Source organism: Bombina bombina, chromosome 1 (assembly GCF_027579735.1).
Source record: "Bombina bombina isolate aBomBom1 chromosome 1, aBomBom1.pri, whole genome shotgun sequence".
Classification (NCBI taxonomy): Eukaryota; Metazoa; Chordata; class Amphibia; order Anura; family Bombinatoridae; genus Bombina; species Bombina bombina.
In genome coordinates, this window is record NC_069499.1 from 1,020,774,065 (window position 1) to 1,020,787,838 (window position 13,774).

Consider the following 13,774-nt stretch of genomic DNA (forward strand, 5'->3'; position numbering starts at 1 on the left):
CAACCTAGTTTATGTGTTCCCTCCATTTGCTCTCCTTCCCTGGGGGATTGCTCGAGTCAAACAGGAGAGGGCTTCGATGATTCTCATCGCTCCTGCATGGCCTCGCAGGACTTGGTATGCCGATCTGATGTCATCTCTGCCACCGTGCAAGGTTCCATTGAGGCAGGGCCTTCTCATTCAGGGACCCTTCCATCATCCGAATCTAATTTCTCTGCAGCTGACTGCTTGGAGATTGAACGCTTGATTTTATCTAAGCGGGGGTTCTCTGATGCTGTCATTGATACCTTGATTCAGGCACGCAAGCCTGTTACTAGAAAGATTTACCATAAGATATGGCGTAAATATCTTTATTGGTGCGAATCCAAGGGCTACTCATGGAGTAGGGTTAGGATTCCCAAGATTTTATCTTTTTTTCAAGAAGGATTGGAGAAAGGGTTGTCAGCAAGTTCCTTAAAGGGACAGATTTCTGCTTTGTCTATTTTGCTACATAAGCGTCTGGCAGATGTTCCAGATGTTCAATCTTTTTGTCAGGCCCTGACTAGAATCAGACCTGTGTATAGACCAATTGCTCCTGCTTGGAGTTTGAATTTAGTTCTTAATGTTCTTCAAGGGGTTCAGTTTGAACCTATGCATTCCATAGATATTAAGTTATTATCTTGGAAAGTTTTATTTTTGGTTGCTATTTCTTCTGCTCGCAGAGTTTCTGAGCTTTCGGCATTGCAATGTGATTCTCCTTATCTTATTTTCCATTCTGATAAGGTGGTGTTACGTACAAAACCTGGTTTTCTTCCTAAGGTTGTTTCTAACAAGAATATTAATCAGGAAATTGTTGTTCCTTCCTTGTGTCCTAACCCTTTTTCTAAGAAGGAGCGTCTGTTAATTAATTTGGACGTAGTCCGTGCCTTGAAGTTCTACTTGCAGGCGACTAAGGAATTTCGTCAAACATCTTCATTATTTGTTGTGTTTGCTTGGAAACGTAGGGGTCAGAAAGCTACGGCTACCTCTCTTTCTTTTTGGCTGAAGAGTATCATCCGTGTTGCTTATGAGACTGCTGGACAGCAGCCTCCAGAACGAATTACGGCTCATTCCACTAGGACTGTGGCTTCCTCATGGGCATTTAAAAATGATGCTTCTGTTGAACAGATTTGCAAGGCTGCAACTTGGTCGTCTCTTCACACTTTTTCAAAATTCTACAAATTTGATACTTTTGCCTCGTCTGAGGCTGTTTTGGGGAGAAAGGTTCTTCAAGCAGTGGTGCCTTCCGTTTAGGTTCCTGTCTTGTCCCTCCCTTTCATCCGTGTCCTATAGCTTTGGTATTGTATCCCATAAGTAAGGATGAAATCCGTGGACTCGTCATATCTTGTAAAAGAAAAGGAAATTTATGCTTACCTGATAAATTTATTTCTTTTATGATATGACAAGTCCACGGCCCTCCCTGTCGTTCTATAAAGACAGGTTTTTATTTTTGTTAAACTTCAGTCACCTCTGCTCCTTGGCTTTTCCTTTCTCTTCCTAACTTCGGTCGAATGACTGGGTTGGGGGGGGGAAGGGAGGAGCTATTTATGCAGCTCTGCTGTGGAGCTCTTTGCCTCCTCCTGCTGACCAGGAGGCGATATCCCATATGTAAGGATGAAATCCGTGGACTCGTCATATCGTAAAAGAAATAAATTTATCAGGTAAGCATAAATTTCCTTTTCTTGTATCGAGTACAAGGGTGGAATTCCTGAGTACTATAATTGTCTCCATAGACATGAGAAATGTCTAACAGACCAGAGACGTTGCAGACTAGCTTCAACATGTCTTGCCTTCCAGACTTACTTAAGGCCATCTGTGGCTCGGTGTATGGAGGTGATTGGTCTCATGGTGTCCAGCATGGACATCATTTCCTTTGCCAGGTTTTACCTCAGACTGTGGCAACTGCGCACGCTGAAGCAGTGGAACGGCGATTATTTAGATTTTTCTCAACAGATTCTCTGGACAACAGATTGAGAGAATCGCTCTCTGGTGTTTTTGAGTGGATTATTTGTCCCAAGGGATTTCCATCTCAAGACCATCCTGGGTGATTATGACTACGGTTGCGAGTCTGTCAGGAGGCGGAGCTGTTTGGGGTGCCAGAAAGGCACAGGGCCTATGGACTCAGAAGGAAAAGCTCCTTCCCGATTGCATTTGGATCTTCGGGCAATATACAACGCTCTGAAGGCTGGGCCTCTGCTGGGTTTGTCCCAGTTTATCAAATTCCAATCAAGCAATATATCCTCGGTGGCTTACATCAACCATCAGGGGGGAATGAGAAGCTCCCTAGCTGTGAGGGAAGTATCTCAGATTCTGGAGTGGGCGGAGACCCACATTTGTTTGCTGTCAGCGATCCACATTCCGGGTGTGGACAACTGGGAAGCGGATTTCCTCAGCAGACAATACTTTAATCCGGGGGATTGGTCTCCCCATCCCAAGTGTTTGCGGAAATTTGCAAGAGGAAGATTGTATGACGTCTCATTACCAAGTTACCCAGATATGGGTCGAGGTACAGGGATCATCAGGCGAAACTAACAGATGCATTAGCGGGGCCTTGGAGGTTTAATCTAATTTATCTTTTACGGCCGTTACCACTACTTCCTAGTGTAGTGGCTCAAATCAAGCAGGCGTCAGTGCTACTGATTGCTCCGTCTTGGCTGCGAAGGATATGGTTCGCGGACTAGTGGGGATATCGTTATCTCCTCTGTAGAAGTTACCTTGTCTCAGGGATCTGCTGACCAAGGTCTCTTTGCTCATCTATGTCTAGATCTCTGAGGCTGACTACGTGGAGATTGAACGCTTAGTCCTAGCCAAGAGAGGGTTTCTGAGAGTGTTATTTTTACTCTCATTCAAGCTCGTAGCTGGTTGCTCATTGTATCTATCATAAGTTGTGGGGGACCTACTCAGACTGGTCTCCAGGATGAACTGGAGAAGGGCTTTCTGCAAGTCCCCTGACGGGACAGATTTCGGCCCTGTCTGAGTTACTGCACAAGAGATTCGCTGAGCTTCCTGATGTGCAGTCATTTGTTAAGGCTCTGCTAGGATCAGTCCTGTGTTTAGATCTATTGCTCCTCCTTGGAGTTTAAATCTTGTTCTTTAGGTTTCACGCGGGCTCCGTTGGAGCCTATGCATGATGTAGACATTAAATTATTGTCTTGGAAGGTTCCTTTCTACGGGCTATTGCATCTGCGCGCAGAATATTTGTGATTACTGCCTTGCAATGCGTCCCTCCTTATCTGGCTTTCCATGCTGATAAGGCTGTTCTACGAACCAAGTTAGGTCTTCTTCCTAAGGTTGTGTCAATTCGCAACATCAATCAAGGGATTGTGGTTCCTTTCAACGTAGTTCTGGATGTGGTTTGTGCCTTGAAGTCCTATCTTCAGACCATGTAGGAATTTAGACAAACTTCTGTTTGTTCTCTTTCCGGGAAGCGTAGGGGTCAGAGGGCCTCTTCGACTTCCTTATCTTTTTGGCTGAGGAGTGTCCTTCGCATTGAGACAGCGGGACATAAGCCTCCTCTGAGGATTACAGCTCATTCAACTAGGGCTGTGGCCTCTTCTTGGGCCTTTAAAAACAAAGCTTTTATGGAGCAGATTTGTAAGGCGGCTACTTGGTCCTCTTTACATACTTTTGCAACATTTTACAAATTTGATGTTTTTGCTTCGGCAGAAGCAGCTTTTGGGAGAAAAGTTCTGCAGGCTGGGGTGCCCTCAGTATAGGGTCCGCCCCCTTTTACCCTCCCATTTTTTTCATTCAGTGTCCTCTAGAGCATGGGTATTTGTTCCCACAAGTAATGAATGAACCAGTGGACTCTCCTCCCATTAAGATGGAAAACATAAATTATGCTTACCTGATAATTTCATTTCCATCTGTGGGAGGAGAGTCCACTTCTCCCGCCCGTTTGCTCCGGTGGGCGGACCTAAAATTAATATTATCTTCTGGCACCATTTATACCCTGATATTTCTCATACTGTTCATTGTTCCCTTGGCAGAATGACTGGGAGATGAGGGGAGTGGGGGAGGTATTTAAGCCTTTGGCTGGGGTGTCTTTGCCTCCTCCTGGTGGCCCGGTTCCTAATTCCCACAAGTAATGAATGAAGTAGTGGACTCTCCTCCCACAGATGGAAATGAAATTACCAAGTAAGCATGATTTATGTTTTTTTTTGCCAATAAATGCTGTGCTCTCACCCCTTTTTCACCAGGTTGAGGAAAATAAAGCTGATACAGCACTAACACAAAAAATATCATCCAGTGAGGCTCCCCCGGTGCTATCAGAAGCCACACGTATTCCAGTGAGTGTCTATTTGCTGTTTTATATCTTGTGCCCACTGAACACTTTACTTTACATTATTAAGCATGACAGCCTATTCATGAAATATGTCTAGTTTATACCATTGCTTTGTTAAAGGGGCACTGAACACAAATTTTATCTTTCATAATTCAGATAGAGCATGCAGTTTTAAGCAACTTTCTAATTTACTCCTATTATAAATTTTTCTTTATTTTCTTGCTATCTTTATTTGAAAAACAAGAATAGAAATTTAGAAGCCGGCCCATTTTTGGTTCACAACCTGGGTTGTGCTTGCTGATTGGTGGCTAAATGCACCCACCATTAAACAAGTACTGTCTAGGGTGCTGAACCAAAAATTGGCTGGCTCCTAAGCTTAGATGCCTTCTTTTTCAAATAAAGATAGCAAGAGAACAAAGAAAAAATGATAATAGGAGTAAATTAGAAAGTTGCTTAAAATTGCATGATCTATCTGATTCATGAAAGAAAAAAATTGGGTTTAGTATCCCTTTAAAGGGGTTTACAAATCAAGAGCAGTTCAGAGATAGACCCTGTAAAACATATTGGTGGAATACATGTTTCTGGCCAGTTAAAGGGAAAGTCAACTCCAGTATGTTTGTTGTTTTAAAAGATAGATAATCCCTTAATTACCCATTGGCCAGTTTTGCATAACCAACAGAGTTATAATAATCGGGTTATACCTCTGTTATTACCTTGTATCTAAACCTCTGCAGACTGCCCCCTTATTTCAGTTCTTTTGACAGACTTGCATTTTAGCCAATCAGTGTTCATTACTCGGTAAATTCACATGCATGAGCTCAATGTTATCAATATGAAACACATGAACTAATGCCCTCTAGTGGTGAAAAACAGTTGTTGTTTTTTTCGACTTCACTGTCCCTTTAAGAACAGATTACTATAAGCTTCTGCTGTGAACTACCAATTACTGTTTAGAATGTTGCAAGGTGTGAAAATGTCATACCTAATAATAATGTTGGTACTCCACCCTCTAGAAGAAGTAGAAGTAGCACAATATACAGAGGTATTTTACAGTAAAAGCAGGTAAAATAATGTGTATTTTAATGTTCTGTTTTCCTTAATTTAAAGGGACAGTAAATACCTTGTAAGACACTTTTGTTGGCTGATATAGAATAATGTTTTTAATATCCAAACTCCACCCACCACTTGCCTCATTTGGTGGAGCCAATCGGGACTGAAAAGACTAGCCCGGTCATATTCCTATCTAAGCCAATTAGGTACATATATGTACCAGGGTTGACCTTGAGATTTCTGCAGTGTGCTTTTTTTCTGAGAATTAGAAAAGCCATCATTTTCAGAGCTAAATTACAAGAAAAGGGTGCACAATTAATAATTAAATAATACTCCTAATTAAACCTTTTATATTAAAATCTCAAGGTGTTTACTGTTCCTTTAGTTTAACATTTTATGGAGATTCAGTTTTCATTTTTATATCCCTGCAACTCCTTTTTTCAGGTTGTGCCCACGGCAAATGTCACCCACACTGCCACAGCAGAGACGTTATCCTCCTCCACAACAACACACGTAACCAAGGTGTGGGAAGATGTAAAAGTCCCATAATACTGCAATTACTGTTGCCCCTAAGCTCACTGTATCCATCTTGTTTTCTCCATTTATTTCTTTGCTCTGCTATACAATATAATCTCCTTCACACTCTTCTCAGCCCATTCTTACCACTCACTTAATTAAACCCTCGTGTTACTTTCTTGTGCAGACTGTGAAAGGCGGATTCTCTGAGACCCGAATAGAGAAACGGATAATTATTACTGGAGACGAAGATGTTGATCAGGAGCAGGTAACTGCAAAGCATTTCACACTGTGCAGATCATCCTGTCCTTGATTAGTTAGTACCTCTGCAGTTAACAACATAGACTGCTGCTGGATTATTGCTGAATATTGGAACATAATATAGAGTAGAACAAAGTACCTTACCTTAAAGGAATAGAAAGGTCAAAATTGAAAAGTTCATAACTACATTTCAATTTGAAATAGAAGCATCTTTGCAATATATTTCCATTGCATACGCACATATCCTTTGAAGTCTGTTCACCAGTATTCAAGATAGAAAAAACACAAAGAAGGATCCAGGATGGAGAATATAAAATTGTAATTTATTGGCAAAAAAGTTAAAAAGCCAACATGGGCTAGAGGCAGTGCAAAAACAAAGACAAACGGTGCATAAGAGTGACACCAACGGCTTACATGAGGCTCAGGGCTATGTTTACGGCTGAGTGCCGAAACATGTAAGCCGTTGGTGTCACGCTTATGCACTTTTTTATCTTTGTTTTTGCACTGCCTCTAGCCCATGTTGGCTTTTTAACTCTTTTGCCAATAAATTACGATTTTATATTCTCCATCCTGGATCCTTCTTTGTGTTTTTTCTATCTAATTACACCAGCCATGGATCCTGCTGTTCCTATTGGGAAGTTGTAACCCTGGGTGAAGATAACCCCGCCCCCTTCACAGAGGTCTGTAACGCGTCACTCCTGACGTTAACGCCCACAAGCCAAGCGGAGCTGAGCCTGGAGCCGAGGGCCACGCCATTGTATCTGGCAGGAGAATACTCCGGACGGTAGGAGCGCCTTGCTCACCGAGAAAGTCCTCGGTCTGTTGCGACACAGTTGCCCGGAAGTTGAAAAGAGTTCCCAAGATGGCGGTATCTTCAGCATTTTTACATAAGGGTTGAGTGTGGTTTACTGTCGTAAGTCCCGGGAACAACTCTGTTAGCTGTTATGCTACATATGTACATTTGCACTATACAGGAGTTATAACCAACCTCTCTCTCTTTTGCTTACACCAGTATTCAAGCTCAGAGAGCTGAAGATGGTGGGTATTGTGTCTGTGAAGACATAGAGGACGATTTATCAAAGTCATCATGTCCGCCAGACATTGCTGAATGCCGACAGCATACGCTGTCTGCATTTAACATTGCACGAGCAGTTCTGGTGAACTGCTTGTGCAATGCTGCCCCCTGCAGATTTTGCGGCCAATCTGCCTCTAACAGGGGGTGTCAATCAACCCGATCGTACATGATCGGGCGGATTGATGTCCGCAGCCTCAGAGGCAGCGGATGAGTTAAGGAACAGCGGTCTTAAGACTTCTGCTTCTTAACTCCTGTTTCCGTCGAAGGCTCGCGCGGAAACAGGTGCATTAGGCACCATTCGGGCAATAGTAAATCAGCCCCATAGTTTATGTCATAAAAGTCACCATTGACTCTCTGAGAAGGTGTGCATGGCCCTCACAGGATATGTACGTATGCTGTAAAAAAAAAAACTTTTACTAGAAGGATTTTTTCTATAGGAAGTATATTTAAAAATGCTTCTATTTCACATTGAAATGCACCCATGCACATTTCATTTTTGACCTTTCTATCCCTTTAAATATTTTTATAAGTATAGTATTGAGTTTATTTCACTCCTCCCTAGTTATGGGTAATGCGATGTTGAAATCTTACTTCCACTGCACTCCAGGGCTGATGTGTTTGCACATATACAGCAACTCTCCTTCCGATACTTGCAGTGAAATCTAGGTACCAAAATGGTGGCATCCAAATTAGAGGGAGGTGCAGGAAATTAATTTAGTGTTTAATGTTCCTTTAAGGTACATGGCACTCATGAGATAAACGCAGCATAAAGACAGTTGTTCGCTGTAATTAAATGGTGCAGTACCACAATGCAGCTCCATGATGCACTATTTATAACACAGGCTGTGCTGCTGGAAGTTAAAGGGACAGTATACACTCATTTTCCTATAACTGCATGTAATAGACACTACTATAAAGAATAAGATGCACAGATACTGATATAAAAATCCAGTATAAAACTGTTTAAAAACTTACTTAGATGCTGTCAGTTTGGCTCTGTTGAAAAGGTAGTTGGAAAGCCCACTGCAAGTGGGAAATAAGACACTCCCCCTCCCCCTTCTTTTGCATATGAAAAGACCCTTTACACAAACAGGAGCAAGCTGGAGAAGGTAGCTGACGGTATTCTCATAAAACTTTGGGGCTTGGTTAGGAGTCTGAAAATCAGAGCAATGTTATTTAAAAATAAGCAAAACTATACATTTATTTAAAAAAAAAAAAACTTTATGGGCTATATAAATAGATCATCTACAAAACATTTATGCAAAGAAAAAATGAGTGTATAATGTCCCTTTAATATGTGAAACAGAGTAAAGAAGAGTACCATACCCAGTGTGCTATACTGACCGTCAGCAAGCATGATAAAAATATATATTTATTACAGAAATGTTAGACATTCTTCAAACTATTAGAAAAAGCACAGAATACCCCAAAACAGTCAAACACGTTTCATTCTGTTATGCACTATTTCAGTATAGCACCCTCAGTAGTTTAGTTTCTTTTGTTTGTACAGTGGCAGTGAACCTTAGAACACTAAAGAGGTCAATGCTGAAAATTGTTGCTTACCTCTTACACCTAACTTCATTCTGTTTTTTATTTATACCACACAGGCCCTTGCATTGGCCATAAAAGAAGCAAAGTTACAGCATCCGGATATGCTAGTAACTAAGGCCGTGGTATATTGTGAGACAGAGCCCTCCCCTGAGGAGTCTGGAGAGAGTGCTCAGGTATGGAGAAGATCTCATCATCATCATTTACCAAGTGTAAATATTATTCTACAGAGTTTCCTCTAAAGTTTCCTTAGTTATTTTTCCATTCTCAGTTGATTGGATGCTTTTAAAATCATAGGTGTTGGAGAGACTAGAGTAACTAGAGTACCAGCGTATTTTTGAATCTTGGTGTAGCATTGTGTATGAGACATGGGGGCCAATTTATTAAGATGCGGGCGGATATGATCCGCTGTAGCTAATCATGTCCGCCCAACATCGCTAAATGCCGACAGCGTAAGCTGTCTGCATTTATTTTTGCACAAGCATTTCTTGTGAAATGCTTGTGACGCCCCCTGCAGATTCGTGGCCAATTGGCCTCTAGCAGGGGGTGTCAATCATCCCGATAGTACCTGATCGGGATGATTGCTGTCCGCCGCCTCAGAGGTCTTAAGACCGCTGTTTTTTAACTTATAGAAACTGCTGCATTCACAGCTACATAAATCTACCCATGGTATTTAGGACTTTTACAGTATGTGATTTCTAAAGTTTTTTGTTTGTTTTTTCCCTAGAAATCTTGACCTTGGATTTGGAAGTGAAAATCTCCATCTGCCTCCCTTCTTCTATCCCATACCTTTGAAATATGAACACCTTCTCCTTCCCCAGATCCCCCCTATATATCACGCCAGCTGCAACACCACCGCACTTGGAAGCGGGCATCTGTAACCAACGGAGACTGCGTTCCAGCAGAGAGATACTGTTGTCCCATTCTCACAAGCGTAAATTATGCCAGAGGCTTGTAAAGGGGGTTACACTGCACCTTCCCGTCATCCCCACTCCTATTCTCTCCAGAAAAGCATGCGTGGCAATGCGTGACTGCATGCAGCATCTACAGGGTTACTTTTTTCTGCACTGTTAGGAAATTCATGCTCTGAATTATGAGGGTTCACTGACTCTCATTACTCTTGAGGACACTCCAGCAGCAAAAACTGGTTTAATCTATTTAGTAGGTAACGCTACATAAGAACAAAACCTATCAATGTTTGAGCCTGTCCTCATAATTTGCAGTCAGGAGGTCACTATATTAGATAGACACCCAGGACTGTCTAAGTATGCCCTGATAACCTGGCGTCAGGTCATTCTACATTAAAATAACCAGGCCTTCAAGTAAATGCAGTATAGTCATACTTATGCTGTGGCTCGGTTTAACTCTTTGGTTGCCAGAAATGCATCACAACCATATTTGACAGCAAATAGATTAAACGGTTGAAGCCCTGTAGAATGTATTTTCATAGCCTTCATTAAAGAGATGGTGTGGTTATTACATAATAATGGTACTGTGAATTCCTAATACGCAGAAATAGCATTTTAATTTATTGACTCTGCAGGGAAATGAGTAAGCTTGCCTGCAGGATTGAATAATTAACTTTATTAACTTTTTTTTAGCTTTCCCACTCCTAAGATCAATGCAGTTAAAATAATGCTGATCTTTGACCAGTGCAAGTACACAGTCATGCTGTATTAACCCACTCATTGCCAGCTGCGGAGCCCGGAGATACCCTTACTAGTTGGGGACAAACTGAGCTGTGTGTGAAAACAGTAGAATTAAATCTCGCACAAGGGGGAGGTCTGAACTAGTGCGATACTGTGCTCTGCCCCTTCCCTCCCACCACCCTATGCTCCGTGACATCTATAGCCAATAAAAACAAAGTCAGTGTGGTCAGCCTATGCTAGTCTTTTTTGTGGTTTGGTATGAAGCCTCATAATCAACAGGTGGAGTTAGTATATGAAGCAGTAGGATCCGTTTTATAGTTCTTTTGAAGCAAAAGGAGGAGTTACAAAGAGCAGCATAACATGTTACTAGGGGTGTTATATTGAGTTATATGAGGCATTAACAGTAACTGTTATATGTAGCAAGAAGAGAAGATATTGTAGGGTTAAGTGTAATAAGCAATATGAAATTACACCAAGTGGTAAGTCAGGGTCTACCAGTAAACAGATTAAACTCTTCAAAATGCTTCTGCAGTTGTTTATAAATAAATACGTCTCTTTATGAAACCTCCAATGTTTTCAAAAATCAGCATCATCAAATTCATGTTTTTTTTTCATAACTGTGATTTGTTTATGATAAGGAAATTGCGTTTTAAAGAACTTGGACGTTTACAACATGTCATCTGATACCTATCAAATAGAAGATATATAAAGTGCTAAATAAATATTGTGAGTACTTTATAACATACATGCAATGCTCAGTGCTTATTGTCTCGGAACTTAGGTGTTTGCACATAACATTAATAGTTGTCCTCAACAAAAATACTGCTGCATCTGGGGAAACATCAGGTGGGACTGGGATCAAATCCCACAGGTCTGCAGCTCCTGCCTCCTTATGCTCGCAGATCAGATCCAATTTAGTGTCCGAGACATGTAAGTACAGCCACCAATCACCAGCTAACTCCCAGTGGTTCATTGTTGCTCTTGAGCTTACCTAGATATGCTCTTCAATAAAGGATATCAAGAGAGAGAAAAAATGATAATAGAGGTAAAAGTTGCTAAAAATAGCTTGTACTGTTTCAATCATGAAAGCTTAATTTTGACTTTACTGTCCCTTTACAAAACTCTGCTCACCTGGCAGCCCTAAATACAAATATCATGTGAAGAAGAACAACAAACCAAAAATCTTATAAGCTAAATTGCTTTCTGTTTCTGCAGAGGCGGCACTTCATTTAGGTAAAGGGTTAGTGTCATGCTTGTACAAAAGCTGCACAATGCTAGATAGTGGACATAGACACAATATTTTACTAATTACCTAACCATTACATCACACCTATACTCTTAAATGGGCATCACTGACACTGAGGGAATAGTATAAATGGAGCTTTATTCTCTAATAGTTAATAATTGTAAAACGTTGACTAGTGTTGTTTGTATAAGTGACTGAAGCAAAGTCAACAAGTTACTGTTAAAGGGACAGCCAAAATGTTGAGATTATAATATAAAGTAAATTAATTATGCACAGTTAAACAACATTGCAATATACTTTACTAATTTAAGTCTGAAATTGTGGATTTTCCATTCCTGGAAACTGAAAGTGCACATGGCCGGCTTCACAGGTATAACTTTGCCTCATATCTTTCCCTCATTTGCAGGTTGTTATGTTATTATTTCTGTGGAAGTCAAAACAATGGAAATTTTGTTAACAGAATGACAGCGGCAGGCACTATTTTCTCCAGACTCAACTGTGGATTAGCTTTTCAAAATAAAGAAAGTTGTGGGTGGTTTGACCATTGAAAAACAACAGTTTAGACTGATATGTTAATCTATTGAAAAACAGCAGATAAACTACAAGGTGTTAACTGTCCCTTCAGTTCTCATCACTGGTAGGAATCCTTTTGCTGCTAAGCCTTTTTTACACCCCAGTGCTGAGCCAATTTGAAGCTTATTTTTTTGCTACTTACATTTAAATCCGTAAGTCAAATTTCAATAAGTGACCCACGCAAATTATTATATATTTTTTTTCAGCAGGCCCATAACAATATACCATTATTATATTTATATGTTATGGCCAGTGAGATAGCTATTATTTAGTAAATAATATTGAAAATGGCCAAGTGAGCACTAATATTACGGTAATCCATTTAATACATTGTTATCACGGGTAGCCACATGTGAAATAGGTTCCCATACAGTCTTGTGGGGGTTATAATATAGATTAGAGAAGCCCCATTGTTCAGTACAGAAATAAAAGCACTTTTCTTTCTAATGGTGGTGAGATTCACAAGACTCTTGGGAAGTACATCACCTGGCCACCAGGAGGAGGCAAAGACACCCCACACCAGAGCTTTAAGTATCCCTCCTACTTCCCTATGCCTCCCAGTAGTTATTTACCTTGGCAAGGATTGAGGTGTTCAGGATTTTTGAAGAGAATTTCTGCAATTTTAAATCTGATTCTACCCTCAATGGATAGTTCTTGGAATGTAAATCTTGTCTCTGAAGTTTTGGTCACACGCAAACCACTGGTGTCGCTGGGATAATTCCTTAGTCTCCTGTTTGGCCAGGATAATGTACTCCTTCTGCATATCCTCTACAGTTAGTTACAGTACATGATGGGCTCCCACTGCACCTTGGATTTTCAGTAGCTGGGGGGTTAGAGCAGTGAAGGGGATCTTTCTGAGGGCAAGTACCCAGGTTTCTCATAGCCCACAGTCTAGTTTTGTTACACAGAAAACTAAATTCCCCCCCCTGATATTCAGACATTTGTGCAGGCTCTGGTTAGGATCAGACCTGTTATCAAGCCTATTTCTCCACCATGTAGTCTCAATTTGGTTCTTAGAGTTTTGCAAAATCCTCCATTTGAACATATGCATTCCTTGGATATTAAGATCTTATCTTGGAAGGTTCTATTCTTGTTTGCTATCTCCTCAGCTAGGAGAGTTTCTGAATTATCAACTCTTTCTTGTGATCCGCCTTATCTGGTTTTTCATCAGGATAAGGCAGTCTTTGACCAATTTTTTACCAAAGCTGGTATCTGCAGAGAACATTAATCAGGAGATTATTGCTCCCTCATTATGTCCTAGTCCAAAAACTTCTAAAGAAAGACCTCTACATAATCTAGATATGGTAAGGGATTTGAATTTTTATTTACAAGCCACTAAGGACTTCCGTCAGTCCTCAAGTTTGTTTATTTTGTATTCAGAAAAGCTCAAGGGCCAGAAGGCTACTTCTGTATCTTTGGCTTCTTAGTTGAAGAGTTTAATTCACAAAGCTTGCTTGGAGCTGGGACATCAACCGCCTGCCAGAATTAAAGCTCATTCTACCTGTTCTGTTTCTACTTCCTGGGCCAGGCAGTTATTCCTTATATATAGGTGCCTG

At 40.9% G+C, this 13,774-nt stretch overlaps 1 protein-coding gene across 4 annotated transcripts in view; it reads left to right on the forward strand.

Annotated features, from left to right (window-relative positions):
- EPB41L1 (erythrocyte membrane protein band 4.1 like 1) overlaps positions 1–11,144 on the forward strand; it is a 418,010-nt gene extending 406,866 nt beyond the window's left edge. For 3 of the 4 annotated variants that reach the window (XM_053715999.1, XM_053715935.1, XM_053715962.1), the window contains 5 exons: positions 4,215–4,304; positions 5,795–5,872; positions 6,054–6,134; positions 8,810–8,926; positions 9,478–11,144. In XM_053715999.1, coding sequence (XP_053571974.1) covers positions 4,215–4,304; positions 5,795–5,872; positions 6,054–6,134; positions 8,810–8,926; positions 9,478–9,486 — 375 coding nt within the window. In that variant the 3' untranslated portion in view covers positions 9,487–11,144. The remainder of the gene's footprint in view (positions 1–4,214; positions 4,305–5,794; positions 5,873–6,053; positions 6,135–8,809; positions 8,927–9,477) is intronic. The other variant, XM_053715997.1, reaches the window with a different exon arrangement.
- The last annotated feature ends 2,630 nt before the right edge of the window (positions 11,145–13,774 follow it).